A 14,003-nucleotide genomic window follows, 5' to 3' on the forward strand; every position below is an offset into this window, starting at 1 on the left:
ATCCAGCAGAGACAAAACTCTCCCATCCTGAGTGGAGGGTCTTGTCTAAATCAAAGACACCGGAGCATCTCCGAGTTTCTTGATTGCTTTCCATGAAAAACGTGCCTGAATCCAAGAAACACAGGATTCCTCCCTGTGTTCCATCCTCCTCCACTGGAATTAGATCAACTACATTTTTGCTGAGAGTGAACTCATCTCAAAGTCTTTTAAAGCAGAGGCTCATTATTTTTTTTCCATATATTTCAAATACAGAATAATAGTTTTAAACAGCTCTTACCAGCACTGGGAAAAATCTATTCTACTTAAGGATTTGTAAGTATGCTTTCCACAGATCAGTCTCAAACCTTATTGCTTCACAACTGCAGTATCCCTTGAAAAAAAAAATAAAATATTGAATGGTCTGTTAATTTGTCTTAAATGGCTTTTCAGATTTGGCAGGGGAGGGAGAACGGAATGGCCAACAGAGAACATTGACTTCAAAATATTACTGTAGAAGGGTTTCCTCTTATTAAAAAAGAATACACTGTATTAAACAGCTGAAAGTAAAGACAGCATTCAAAGCCCATGAGTCAAGCCACAGCCAAAACCGTGTTCTACCCCTAAGTATTGTTTTCTTTTCCTTTTTCTTTTTTTTTTCCTCTTTTTTTTTTTAAACAAAGATTTTCCTCAACTGCCATTTTAATCTTCACCAGAGGGTGCTTCATCTTCAGATCCCTCATCCCCTGACTTTTCTGGTGGAGGGCTGGCTGATTTTTTCTTTTCTGGGGGACTTTCAGGCTCTTCATCCTCTTCTTTGGGGGATGGGGTCTTTTCTTTTGTTGCCTTGGAAGCTGTGGGGCGACCTGCCTTCCCTTTGCCTTTCACTGGGCTGGGGGTCACTGGAAAAAGAAAAACCTTGTAAAACTCAGCAGCAGCAAAGGCAGAAAAACTCAACAGTAAATGGGATTTCAAAGTCATTCAGCAGCAGTTTGACCACACCCACAATGATTTCAGCACTCCCAATTAGCAAAGCTGAAGTGAAGAGCAATCTAAGAAGATTTAAAAGCTGTTTAATTGCTGGATGTGACATCACAAATGGACACAGCTCTTGTCAAAGAAGAACACACATTGCTGCTGTAATTTGAAATTTCCTGCAGAAATGCATCCAGTTTTCCTCTGCTTCTCATTTCCCCACCCCGACACCATCAAAAAGTCCCAAACAAAGCCACAAATTGTTATTACTTGGCTGTGAGACACACAAAGTCAGAATGCAGCACCTCAGCAGGGAAGGTTTTCAATACCATGAATTTTGACCCTCAAGACACAGATACCAAACCAACCCCTAAAGGAAGAATTAAAACCAGCTCATTATTTCATCCTGCTGCTTTAAATCATGGCATTTTGGCCCTTCCAACATTTTTATGGATGTCTGTGATCCCAAGAATTCAACTAAGTTTCTGCAGCAAAAAGAAAACCTGAGTTTTAAACTGAGAAACTTGCATTGCACAGACTCACCTGTAGCCTTTAGCCTGGGCTTGGGCATTTTCTTTTCTTTCCTCTCTGGCTTGGATTTCTTGGAGACCTTCTTATTTTTCTTTTTTGAACTGCCATAGTCACTGTCATCATCATCTTCCATGAGGAAGTCTTCATCACTTCCTGAATCTGCTGGAAACATAAGGAAATTTCAGGTTTTTTGGGAAAAAAAAAAAGAAGTAAAATATACACTTAAGATCTGCCAGTTAAATTGTGGAATTGTGGACATAGACTCTGAGACCTTGTGGGCTTCCATTTATCTGCTGTGGTACAAAATCTGACTGGGTTTTTATGTCAGCAAAGCAAAGGGACGGCAAAAAGCATTGAGAAATTTATAATTATCCTTTAGGCTGCTTACAAATAAACAGATCCCTGGAAAACACACACATCCCTGGAAAACACACACTCGCATCCCTGGGAAAAAATAAATCATCATCTGCAAGGAAAAGGCACCAAGATGAAGTTTCTTGTCTCACAGATTGCACAGATTCTTCCAGAGTCACTGAGGGAACTCTTCAATTATTTAATGCTTTCCTAAAATCTTGTCATTGAACCTTAAAAACTTTTGACTCTGAAAATTCCAGAGGAGTTTTGAAGCACTGGCTTACCTCCCACTGTACATGACCAACCAAGCATGCAGGAACAGTAAGTGATGCAAATTCATGACAGATTCCAATTTCCAAGTTACAGAAAGTTGTCACAGCCACATTTTTATAACTGATGACTTAAATCTCATTCTGGATAAAAACTGCAGGGAAGGGATCAACAGATCTACCTACTAGTAAAGACAAATTTTGTAGGACACACACACACCTTTACCACAAACTCCGAGCACAAATTCCAGCTGTGAAAACCCAACTTGGACAGTAAAAATGAAGTTAATGAGGAGCACAATTTCTGTCCTCAGCGTCCCAGCCAAAAATCAAACTGTGTCCCTTGTTCCAATCCCATCTACTCACTCTCCTGGAACTGTGCCTCATCATCCTCTTGCTCTTCCTCCTCACTCCCCACATCATCCATGAGCATCTCCCTCTGTTTGGAGGCTGCTTTGGACGCCGCCTGCCGCTGCTGACGAACATTTTTGTGATCTTCCTTCTCATCCTCGCTGTCCTCTGCAGAAAAAGGCCCCAAATTGGGCTGAGTACAGAGCAGAGAGGCAGCAGATGGGCAAAACAGGGGTTAAAACATTTATCAGGGGGTTAAAACATTCACTGAGTTCCTGTGAGGACAATTCAACCTCATCAACACCTTCCTGACTCACCCAAAGATCCTCTGCAGTATTTTTACTGCAAAATAACCACTTTTTTTTTTATTTATTTATTTATTTTTTACCTGCAGGCCTTTTCCTGGATTTGGAGGCTGCTCTCTTATTCTTGTCTGGTTTAGCCTTCTTTCCTTTTTTGCTTTTTTGAGAGCTCTCGTAGTCGCTGTCGGCTTTGCCATCGTCAGCTCCTACGTCATCGTCTTCACTGCCAAAATCTTCATCTGCAAGGAAAAGGCAGCAAGATGAAGTTTCTTGGATCATTCTGGATAAAAGCTGCAGGGAAGGGATCAACACATCTATCCACTTCTGAAGACAAATTTTATAGGACTGTCACATTACACAAAAAAGCCCATCATCCCAAACCAGTGTGGGAAGTAACAGCAGCAGAGGCAACATATGACTTAAAATAAATCAGAATTATTTAATTTCTGTCTCAAATCCTACTCCTGCAACTCTCACAGGTGTGAGGAGACATGATTTAAAGGTACACAATCAGTACAATGCTATCAGTCACCTGCTGAGTGTGAATCATCTTTCTTAGTCTTCACATCTTTGTCTTCTGAATCCTCACTGCAAATGAGAGAAGGATAAGTCTCAGTGCTTGTCTCAGCTTTGATTTCAGTCACTCTTCTGTGGAAAATAACAACTTTTAAAGAGCAAACTGATGTCCAGGCTGAGAATTGTCACTTTTCCTGGATATACTTCAGGATTACTCAGCTGTCTGTGGAGTTACCATGGCTGAGAAGATAATGTTCAAACTCTGAATCACAGAAAAACTTAAACCAGGCAGGAAATAATCAAAAGTGAGGTGAACCATGCACTTCACTCTCAAACCAACCCACAATCCACATGGCTTCCAGTTTAGTTGCTATTTTGATGGTTTATAAATGAAATAAAGGTTTGTCCTGAATAGGTTTTTAGTCAGCACTTGTCTTTATGTCATTGCTTAGTTTCCATTCTGTGTATCTTGCTCTTAACTGGCACATGTCTGCCCTAAGCTTTCTCCAATAATTTGATCATTTGATTCATTTGAAAATAAAAGACATCTTGGGGTGATAGAACAAGAACCAGTTGGCAGAACCTCCATCCCTGAAGCTGAAATCTGTCATGAAAACAAAAAAATCTTATTTCAAAGGTCTCATGGCAATAATTTGTGGACTGCAAAATGGAAATTCTACAGGAAAATTTCACTTTGCAGCGGGGCAGAACTGAGGCTGCTGGAGCAACTGAGCTCCCAAACCAAGTGTTTGTAGATTACCCAAAATGAGGAACAAAGAGCCACAAAACTTCCAATGTCCCCTGCCCTCAGTGCCACCCTGGCACCACAGGGATGCTGAGAGGCTGCAGGACACGGGGCAGGAGCTGCACCTTGCCCTGACCCTCCTGAGGATGCAGCAGCTGCCAGCCCTCGTGCCTGGATCCCACTCCCTGCCTCTGCAGCTGCTGGAATGACGGAGCAGGGCTGGGTGTGGGAACTCAAAATGTCCCTCAGACATTTTTGGAGGTTCCAGGCCCAGGTCAGAAGCATTTGAGACCCTGGCACAGCTGGAAACAGCTGTGATTTTGGGTTTGAGCCATGGAATGAGTTACCAACCTTGCAGGAAGAACAAGAAGTCACAAAAGTTTAGATATTATAGTAGAAGTAGTCACAAAGTAAAGGAAGAACTTTTGAGTGCTGTACAGGGGGGTTTTGGTTTTGTACATGGGGGTCAGAGGGTTTAAGATGGATTTGGGCCTGCCCTGTCCTCCCTCTTTCTCCTTCCTCACCTCCGTGTTCTTGGTGATGTTGGCACTCACAGATTGGTTTAGAGTAGAAAATCACCATTTAATATAGGTAATAGGCATTGGGGAAAACTGTAACCATGTAACACGTAATGTACCATATAAAAGATAGAAAATCACCATTTAATATAGGTAATAGGCATTGGGGAAAACTGTAACCATGTCACACGTAATGTACCATATAAAAGACAGCAGCAGCCCTGGGTGGGAGAGAAGCAGCAGTCGGGGTCAGAGAGGATGTCAGGGTGTGTGTGTGCCTCTGCCTGAGCTGTGAGCAAACCACAGCAGCCCCAGAAGAAAATCTTTTAGAAAACTTGCAATAAACTGCCTTGAGACCAAACAACAGAGACTGCTGAGCCTTTCTTGGGAAGCTCGGCTTGGAGGAGAAGATTTTCCACCACACGGAGCCACTCCTGACCTGCCCTGACTGAGCTCCCAGTCTCACTGGAATTTCACTGCTCTTGGGAAATGCTGCTTCCCACACACAGGACAAGGCTCTGAGCAATGTTGCTGAGAGATGAAAAGCTGCTTTTTTTTGTGTTTTTTTTGTTTGTTTGTTTGTTTTTGTTGTTGTTGTTACCTGTCCTCCTGAGAATTCTTCCCAGATCTCCTCTTGTTTTTAGCCTCTCGGGGAGATGAACGGATTTTCTTGGATGGGGGACCTGAATCTCTTCCATAATCATCATCTGGATAGGACAAAAAGTTTTGGGATCAAACTCATTCCCAGCCAACTGCTCTCCTCAGCCACAACTCAAACTGAGCATTTCATGCTCATCAAAAAGAAAAACTTCAAAACAACTTTGGTGGAAGCAAAGTCCTGGCTGAAACCATCGATTTGAGCTTTGATTTGAGCACCATGAAAATGTTCTGTACAGTGAAGTTTCTACCCAGGGAAACACAAAAAAACCTCACCAAGAGGACACAGGATTTATTTTACATTTTGTTATGATTAAACTTATTAAAAATTAACATCCATATGTATTTCTGCATGATTCTAACAGCACTGCCCTGTCATGGGATAAAGGATGTTATTAAACGGAAGTTTTCAGTAGAACTCCTTACAACTATTACACAATACCTTTTTTCATTAATAAAACCACTATAATTAAGAATTGTGAATATCTGTCTCATTTTAATTATCAGTGCAACCTTAGCATTGAGTTTATCCTCCAAGAACTCAAAATATATTCCAGAAAATTTCTGTTAATTTGCAGATTATATATATCTTTTTTTTAGAAATGGGATCCAGACTTTTAATTCAGAGATTACATTTCTTCCAAATGTGATCCAGCACTATTTTGTTAATTCACACCGATGATATTTTTTTTAGTTGCAATCCCCCTCAAATGCTTGATAATGTGAGCTCAACTGGAGTCATAAAATAAATGGAAAACATCTTTTCCTGTGGAAAAAGTGGCATCAAGGAGCCTCTGCCCCAGAACATAACACAGAGCAAGGAAAGCATTGCTGCCAACAGCCTCCAGGCACTACAACAATACCAGCATTAAATAATAAGATTTCGAGCACCATTGTTTGTTTAATACCAAACATATGAGAATGATTATATTTTCAAATACTTATTAACAGTTCAGGCTGTGAAGAACACAAACTCCTTGGAACTGGAGTTGAAGATGTGATTAGAAGCAGAACAATTAATATGCATGGCAATAACGAGCTGCTCCAGCCCAAGGAGATTAAGGAAAAAAAGTCATTTACCAGCATCATCTGATTCCTGAAACTGGGAGTAATCGACCACCTTCCTGTTCCTGTGAAAAAGAAGAAGAAAAAATCAGGAATTCATCACTTCAGAGCTACTAAAGCTTTAAGGAACAAGAAATGTCCCATCCTTGTTTCCAGTGCTGCATTTGTAGCCCAAAAACATCCCAAGAAAACTTGGATAATTCAGCCACCTCCACCTCTGCAGTCAGAAGTGAACACAAAGTACATTAAATAGCATTTTCCTGAGGAGATTTTATAATAATCTGGATTGCAGTCTCAGAATGTGAATGTTCTTTTTGATAAATACACAAAGATTATAAATCAAAAATTTCTAAACTGCTCCCTTTGGAATTTCTGCTTCTCACAGCTCGCCTGCTGTCACACCTTCTCCTCCAATTTTTATTTTCCCATACGATCCCTGTTTTTAAAGCATTTGAAGTTTTCACTGGAGTTTCCAGGAGCTTTTTGAATGAGCTACACTGATCTGGAAGTCAACAAAATCAAATAATCTTGAACTTACTGAAACCACCAAAATGGGAATTGTTGGTTATTTTATCAGCACCTTGTCCATTAAATCCCAGCTGATCTATTGATAAGATATCAAATCCCAACTGTTTTATTGACAAGATATCAATTCCCAATTCTTTTACTGACAAGGTATCAAATCCCAGCTGTTTTATTGACATCAAATTCCAACCGTTTTATTGACAAGATATCAAATCACAACTCTATTTTATTGATATCAAATTCCGACCCTTTTATTGATATCAAATCCCAGCTCTTTTATTGACAAGATATCAAATCCCAGCTGCTTTATTGATATCAAATCCCAACCCTTTTATTGACAAGATATCAGATCCCAGCTCTTTTATTGAAAAGATAACTGCCATATAAAACAGCGACCAAAGGAAACCCAGACAGCCAAAAATTCAATGAAATTTCAGCTGAAAATGCCTCAAACTCAGACTCCAAACCCCTCCTGGAAGGACTGACGGGGCTGGGAGGAGCTGGAAATACAGAGATTCCCACGGAGCCAAGGAAAAATGGGATTTTGCAGCAATCACCACGTGAGCTCAGCTCTTCAGCTGGAAACTCCACCCAGCACACGGATCCTTCCTCATCCTCCTTCCCTTCCCCTGCTCACAGCACAATTCACACTGAGCTCCCCAAACTCAGCTGCATTCACTGGCAGTTCATTAATTATCATTAATTAATTGCTGATTAACTCAGCCAGTTCAAAGACACCTCAAAGCCATCACTGCTGAGCCATCTAAAATCAAGTTTAAGTTGCCCTTCTGAGCAGCTCGAACTCATGGCTTACAGAAGGATGCAGGAGCAAAATTAATTTTATTTCAACTCAAAGCTCTTAAAGAAATTTAAAAACAAAAAAATGAAACCAATCCCTAAAAAAACACCCAAAAAATACCAATAAGGCAAATAAAATTAATAAGTTGTTGTCCTGTACAAGCACCTCTAACTCATGGCTTACAGAAGGATGCAGGAGCAAAACTGGTTTTATTTCAACCCAACATTCTTGAAGAAATTTAAAAACCAAAAAATGAAACCAATCCCTCAAAAACATTCACAAAAATACCAAAAAGTAAGACAAGATTTGTACAGGTGAATCAAGTTTAAGTTTAAGTTGCCCTTCTGAGAAGCTCTAACTCATGGCTTACAGAAGGATGCAGGAGTAAAATTGGTTTTATTTCAACCCAAGGCTCTTGAAGAAATTTAAAAACCAAAAAATGAAACCAATCCCCCAAAAAAACAGCCCAAAAAAGACAAATGAAGAGAAGATTTGTACAGGTTGAATCCCATCCAAGCCAATCCAACAGCACCCTGCACTGGTCACTCCCTCCTGGTCTGAGTGTGGCAAAATTCCACTTTAGGGACACAATTATTGGCAATTTTTGATTTACATTCCTATTCCAACAAGAAGCCTTCCTGAACGTTGCCTCCTGACCCATCTCATGATGGGTCAACATCAATTTTATTCTCATAATCATCAGAATAATTAAATTATTAAATAAGAAATCTGATTTTATGTATCAATATTGGAGTTTATTCCTATGAAAGCATAAATGGGATGAAAAAAGCAGGATTTCCACATATAAACAACATTTTTAGACATCACTGAGATACAAACAAGATGGAAGTTTTTCCACCTTGATCCTTCAGAGATCAGTTTTTAGTAACAGCTGTCAGTCCAATTTATTGGATATTAACATTCCTGTTATATGTCAATATGTCAATATTAACATTCCTGTTTATTTTTGGAATAAACAGGAGCTCATCAACATGTTGAGATTGAAGCACTCAGTGAAATTACTTCAGTAATTTAATTACAGCTCAGAAATGCACAGAAATTCTTGCAAACTGCTCTTGATGCCTGCCAAAGTGAAATTTTGGAATTATGAAAAACAACAACATGTCAAAAAAAAAATCACAAAATGCCCATAAAATTGAGAAAAAGAATGTCATTCTCATACTTAATTTTCAGTTTAATCCCTAAACCCTCAGTTTTTAAATCAACATCAGCACAGCCCTACAATCAGGTAGAAAAATCAGTGGGGTTTTTTTATTTGTTTGGGTTTTTTTTGTGGGTTTTTTTTTTTGTTTTTTTAAGGGAATGCACAGATTCCCAGATATTTGTACAGACATTAAAACCCACAGATGAAATCCACATTTAAAAAAAAAAAAATCCACAACATATAATCCTGCAAGGCAATGCTAAAAGGAGTCATCAAAAATCCAAAATTAAGAGAATGTTTGCATACAAACACCCACCCTCAATCCAACAGAGCAAAGGCAAGGAGATGAAATGATTATTGAGGTTTTTGTATTTTTTTTTTTTCAGTACAGCCTTGATTTAACCAATGTAGCCAAAAATTCTCAGAATTTGTGAGCAAAGCTCCAGCCCCTCCTCAGCAGTCAGGTTTCACTCTCAGGTAAAGGCAAGATCATTATCATCAGCAAATATTGCCACTAAAAGCACTTTTTGGTGCCTTTTTTATACACAAAAAAATACAAATTCCAGCCCCAAGTGTTTCCTGCAGGGATTTTTAGAGCTGGGCAAAGCAAATCTGCAGTGCTGGGTTTGGGCTTTCCATGAACATTGATTTAAAATCACCATCAGGAGGTGGCACAGGGCACCTGGTGACAATCAGGGACCCAAAATTTGGGTAAAAATTGGACTTGGCACCCACCACTGAGAGGTGAGTGGCACCTGCAGGATTTTCAGGGATCCACACAACTCTGAACGCCACAAAACAATTTGATGCTCACTAATAAATTAAATTAAAATAATTAAATGCCCACTACAGAGCTCAGATTTGGGTCTGGGCTGACTCCCCACGTCAGGCTCTGCTCGTGGCACCTGCAGGATTTTCAGGGATCCAAACAACTCTGAACTCCACATAAAATCAGATTTCTTATTTAATAACTTCATTATTCTGATGTTTATGAGAACAAAATTCGTGTTGACCCATCATGAGATGGATCAGGAAGCAACGCCCAGGAACGCTCCCTGCTGGAATGGAATTTAAATCAAAAATTGCCAATAATTGTGTCCCAATTCCTGATTTTATGCTCTCTGAAGGATCAAGGTGGAAAAATCTGCCATTTCCATCTTGTTCAGTAGCTCAGTGATGTCTAAAAGTCTTGTTTGTATGTGGGAACTCTGCTTTTTTCACCTCACTTATTCTTTCATAGGGAAAAAACCCAATACTTGATACATAAAATCAGATTCCTTATTTAATAATTTAATTATTCTTCTGATGATTATGAGAATAAAATTCATCTTTTCACTCATGAGATGGGTCAGGAGGCAATGTTCAGGAGGGCTCCTTGTTGGAATAGGAATGTAAATCAAAAATTGCCAGTAATTGTGTCCCTAAAGTGGAATTTTGTCCCGCTCAGACCGGGAGGGAGTGACCCAGGGGATGTGCCTGGGGAAGGGAGGGTTTTGTTCCAGGATTTTTGCCACAGTGACAATTTTTGTTCATGCCACTGTCACATTTCCAATTCCTGATTTAATGTTTCTCTGAAGGGTCAAGGTGGAAAAAACAATTCTATGATTTCTGCAGCAATAATTAAAGCAGTCTTGTGCTCATTCTCTATTTGACTCTAATTAGAATTGAGATTTTACTACAGAAATGATGCAGAGCAGGAGGGGAACCAAACCCAAACACCCAGCTCACTCCCCCACCCTGGTATTTTGAATTTTTTTGTACCTCCACCTTCCCTCTGTTTCTCTTCAGCCTGAAACAGAGCAAGAATCAGCTTTTTACTCATCCATCCCTGGACCACACAGCATCATTCCATTTTATTAAGTGTCAATCCCCAAGGAACTGTTGCTTGCCTGCAATCCCACAGGAACTTTTCTACAATCACAATATTTCTACTTTACACTGCCCAGTGACAACACTGGCAGCAAGTTATCTTTTAAAGATATATTTTTTTCTCCAAGTAAAACTTCACCCTTCCACTGCAGTGCCAACAGCAGGCTGGGATTCCAATCCAGAAAAATGAAGGATGTAAAGCCTTGAAGCACTGAGATAAATTCCTAAGTGGTTTTAAGCTTGAAATGAATGACCAAAAAGACCCTGGGATTTCCACCCCTGCCCACAACATCTCAATTTGCAAAGCCTGCAGGAGATGACCAGCAAGTAAAAGTGACCAGTGAGAAACAGCAGAAGAAAGGTTGTACCAGAAGGCAAAATTCTGACTTTAAACACATTAACTGATGCTGTATATAGAAAAACACAGTGACTCCAAGTATTTAATTTTGTTTTGTTTTATCCCTATAAGCAGCCCCAGCTCTCTTTGCAGAACACAAGAGATGCAGAAATTCAGTAATTTCAGGTTCTTTTAGTTTTTACTCCTTGCCTTTTTCTAACAACACTGAAAACCCATCATTATCCACCCAGGAGAAATGAACTGTGCAGGAAGTACCTGGCTCTCAGTGCCAGGCACAAGAAGCCTGTAAATAGGCAGGATTTTATTACTACTTAGTTTTAAATAACTGATATTAACAGCCAGACTCAGCCACAGGTCAATTTTCTCAACAAGTGGAGTAAACACTTGGGATATAGGATGGATTTTATGAAGTTCACTGCTTTAGGTGCACACATATTCACCAGAAACCAGCAGACATCACCAGTTAATTCAAAGAACACGGACTAGAGAAAAACTCTCCCACCACTAAATCTTCCTCTGATGAAGAACCTTGCACCAGGCTTCCATTTTACCAAAAACCAGCAAAGACAGGCAGAAAAAAGTTCATTCCAGCATTAATTCATGAATGGATTTCAATCTACAGGCAGAGTTTTCTAGCTAGCAGAGCAATATAATGTAGCAGCCAGTGAATATTTACCTTTTTTCCCCTGGGAGGGCTATTAAATCCAGGGAGATAAGGGACTGCTGCATCTATCCTGCCACGTGCCAGGAGGTTTTGTGCTCTAAACAACCTGCTGGACTTTGGTGCTTCATTTTTCCTGCAGAGCTGAGGCTGAGAGCAGTCAGACCTCTCACAACGCTCCAGGACTGGACAGAGGTGTTTTATTTTCTTTTTTTTTTTTTTTAAATCCTCGCAAAAATACTTAATTCCAGCAAGCTCGGAGGCTCTGCTTTTAAAGACAGCAGCCTTTCCTCACCTGGAACAAATCTCCAACACTGAAGCGTCCCCTCAGGCAGCAGAGACACATCACCACTAATTTGGGAGCTCACCCTTCATTGAGCCACTCCCCTACTCAGCAAAGCAGTCCTGGGTTCCATTTAGATTTTAAATTCCGCATTATGAGAACTATTACTCAAATGCAAATGCTGTCATCTCTAAGTGTATAGATGCATCGCTGTCACAATTAATTTGTACTTTTTAGTTAAATTAGCCAAAACACCCAACATCCACAGCCCATGCCAGGCTCACTGGGAATAAAACTCACTCCAACTGGGAATAAAACTCCAACTGGGAATAAAACTCCAGCCAGCCATTTGAGAATGAAGGAATTACAAAGCAAGAGAAGAACACCGTGGGAAACTTCACACCTTTGCTATAAAGACAACTTCAATCACGAGTTCGCTCTTTTGCCACCTCTTTGGCAAAGCTTTGACAGACACAAGGGAATTAAAATATCCTGAGCTGGACTGAACTCTCAAGGATCATCCAGCGCAGCTCCGGGCCCTGCAAAATCCCACCCCGGGCATGCCCGGCAGCGCTGCCCAAACTCTCCTGGAGCTCTGCGGCCGTGCCCATTCCCTGGCGAGCCTGGGCAGTGCCCAGCACCCTCTGGGCGAAGAAACATCCCAAACCCCCACCCTGACACAGCTCCAGCCTTTCCCTGGGGCACCACTTCGCGGTGCCGCACACTCCCAAACCCACCACGCTCCATCCCACCGACACCAAAGCGCCGACCCCAGACCCACCCGGCTGCCGGGGGCTCGGAGAGGGCAACCGCGGCGGCGAACAGCGGCGGGCAGGCGAGCCCGGAGCGCGGCCGGGCGGAGCGGGGCGTGCGGCGGCGCTCGCAGCGAGGGGGCGGCTCCCGCCGGCTCCTCCCCTCCGCGTGGTTCCCCATGCACAGCCCCCGTGCCCCGGACCCTCGCCGGATGGCCCCGCTCCCCTCCCCCGGCAGCGCGCTCCGCCCGGCCCCGCCGCCCGCGGGGGCCCGCGGATGGCGGCCCCGGCAGCGCCCGCCCCGCGCCAAGTGGGTCGCGGCGGCGGCCAAAACCCCCGGTGTTCCCCGTTAGGAAACGCGGGGCAGCGGCAGCGCGCCCGCCCCGGCGCGGCCCGCGGGGGGAAGCGCGGTGCCGGCCGCGGTGGCCGTGCCAAGTGAGCAGGGGGGAAACAAGGGGAAATAGAGGAGAAATCCGCACGGCCTGAGCGCGGCCTGCGCTGCCCGGGCCGGCCCGGCGGCGGCGGCGGCGCCGGGACTCACCTGACGGGCCGCGACATCTTCCCGGCGCTGCGGGCCGCGCGGGGCCGGGCGCGGAGCAAACGGGGCCGCGGAGGCCGCGGAGGCCGCCCGGAGCGAGCGGGAGCGCTGGGCCCAGCGCCTCAGGCCGCGCCTGCGGAGCCGCCGCTCCCCCGTCAGGCGCCGCCGCCGGTGCCGCTCCCCGGTGCCGCTCCCGGCGCCGATCCCGGTGCCGCTCCCCGCTCCCGCTGCCGGTCCCGGTGTCGCTGCCGGACCCGCTCCCGCCGCTCCCCCCCGCAAAATGGTCGCGCTCGCCCCGCCGAGAGGATGCGAGCGGGGGGGCGGTGCCGCCGACCCCGCCGGTCACGCCCCCCTCACCCTCCGATTGGCCGGAGCCCGCGAGAGCCCGCGCCCTATTGGCTCGTTCGAACCATCACGGCGCGCAGGGCCCGCCCACTGTCCCCGCGGGGAGGGCGGGCGGCGCGGCCCGCACGCGGCGGAGCGGCGGCGGCAGATTCGCCACGGGCCCCCGGTGCCGCCGCCGCCTCGCCGCGCCCCGTCCCGCCGCTCCCGCCGCGCCCGCCGCGTGCCCCCGGCACCGGCGCCACGCTGGAATTTTTTCCCGTTTCTCCGGGAATTCTGCGCGGCGCTGCGGCGCCTCAAGGCCCGAGCCGCAGATTCGCCGCGCGGGCCCGGCGCGGTTTTGGAGGGAAAAGGCGGCCGCGGGCGCGGGGTCGGTGTCGTTAATTTTTATTATGAGGAAACGCAAAAAAATCGCTCTCGGCGGCAGATTTTGGCACCAGCAATGTTGTCAC

General features: G+C 44.1%; 1 protein-coding gene across 2 annotated transcripts; it reads right to left on the minus strand.

Moving 5' to 3' along the window:
* Nucleotides 1-484: 484 nt before the first annotated feature.
* NUCKS1 (nuclear casein kinase and cyclin dependent kinase substrate 1) lies at nt 485-13,519 on the minus strand. 2 transcript variants are annotated; one of them, XM_021535320.3, is made up of 8 exons: nt 13,213-13,519; nt 6,275-6,324; nt 5,139-5,244; nt 3,291-3,346; nt 2,845-2,997; nt 2,472-2,624; nt 1,495-1,644; nt 485-878 (listed from the first exon to the last, which is right to left on the minus strand). In XM_021535320.3, exons 1-8 carry the CDS (start codon nt 13,227-13,229, stop codon nt 679-681), a joined length of 885 nt encoding a protein of 294 aa, XP_021390995.1. In that variant the 5' UTR covers nt 13,230-13,519; the 3' UTR covers nt 485-678. The 2 variants fall into 2 exon arrangements, with proteins under 2 accessions (XP_021390995.1, XP_021390996.1); XM_021535321.3 differs by having other exon boundaries at nt 1,495-1,641; nt 13,213-13,506.
* Nucleotides 13,520-14,003: the final 484 nt, after the last annotated feature.

The sequence above is a fragment of the Lonchura striata genome, chromosome 26 (assembly GCF_050655825.1).
Source record: "Lonchura striata isolate lonStrDom1 chromosome 26, ASM5065582v1, whole genome shotgun sequence".
Classification (NCBI taxonomy): Eukaryota; Metazoa; Chordata; class Aves; order Passeriformes; family Estrildidae; genus Lonchura; species Lonchura striata.

What these genes read in the sequence shown, in the direction of transcription:
- NUCKS1 (XM_021535320.3), bottom strand. An exon ending in TCAGGAATCAGATGATGCTG is followed by an intron (nt 5,245 to 6,274) that starts GTAAATGACTTT and finishes TGTCCTATCCAG; the next exon opens with ATGATGATTATGGAAGAGAT. An exon ending in AGATGATTCACACTCAGCAG is followed by an intron (nt 2,998 to 3,290) that starts GTGACTGATAGC and finishes TTTTCCTTGCAG; the next exon opens with ATGAAGATTTTGGCAGTGAA.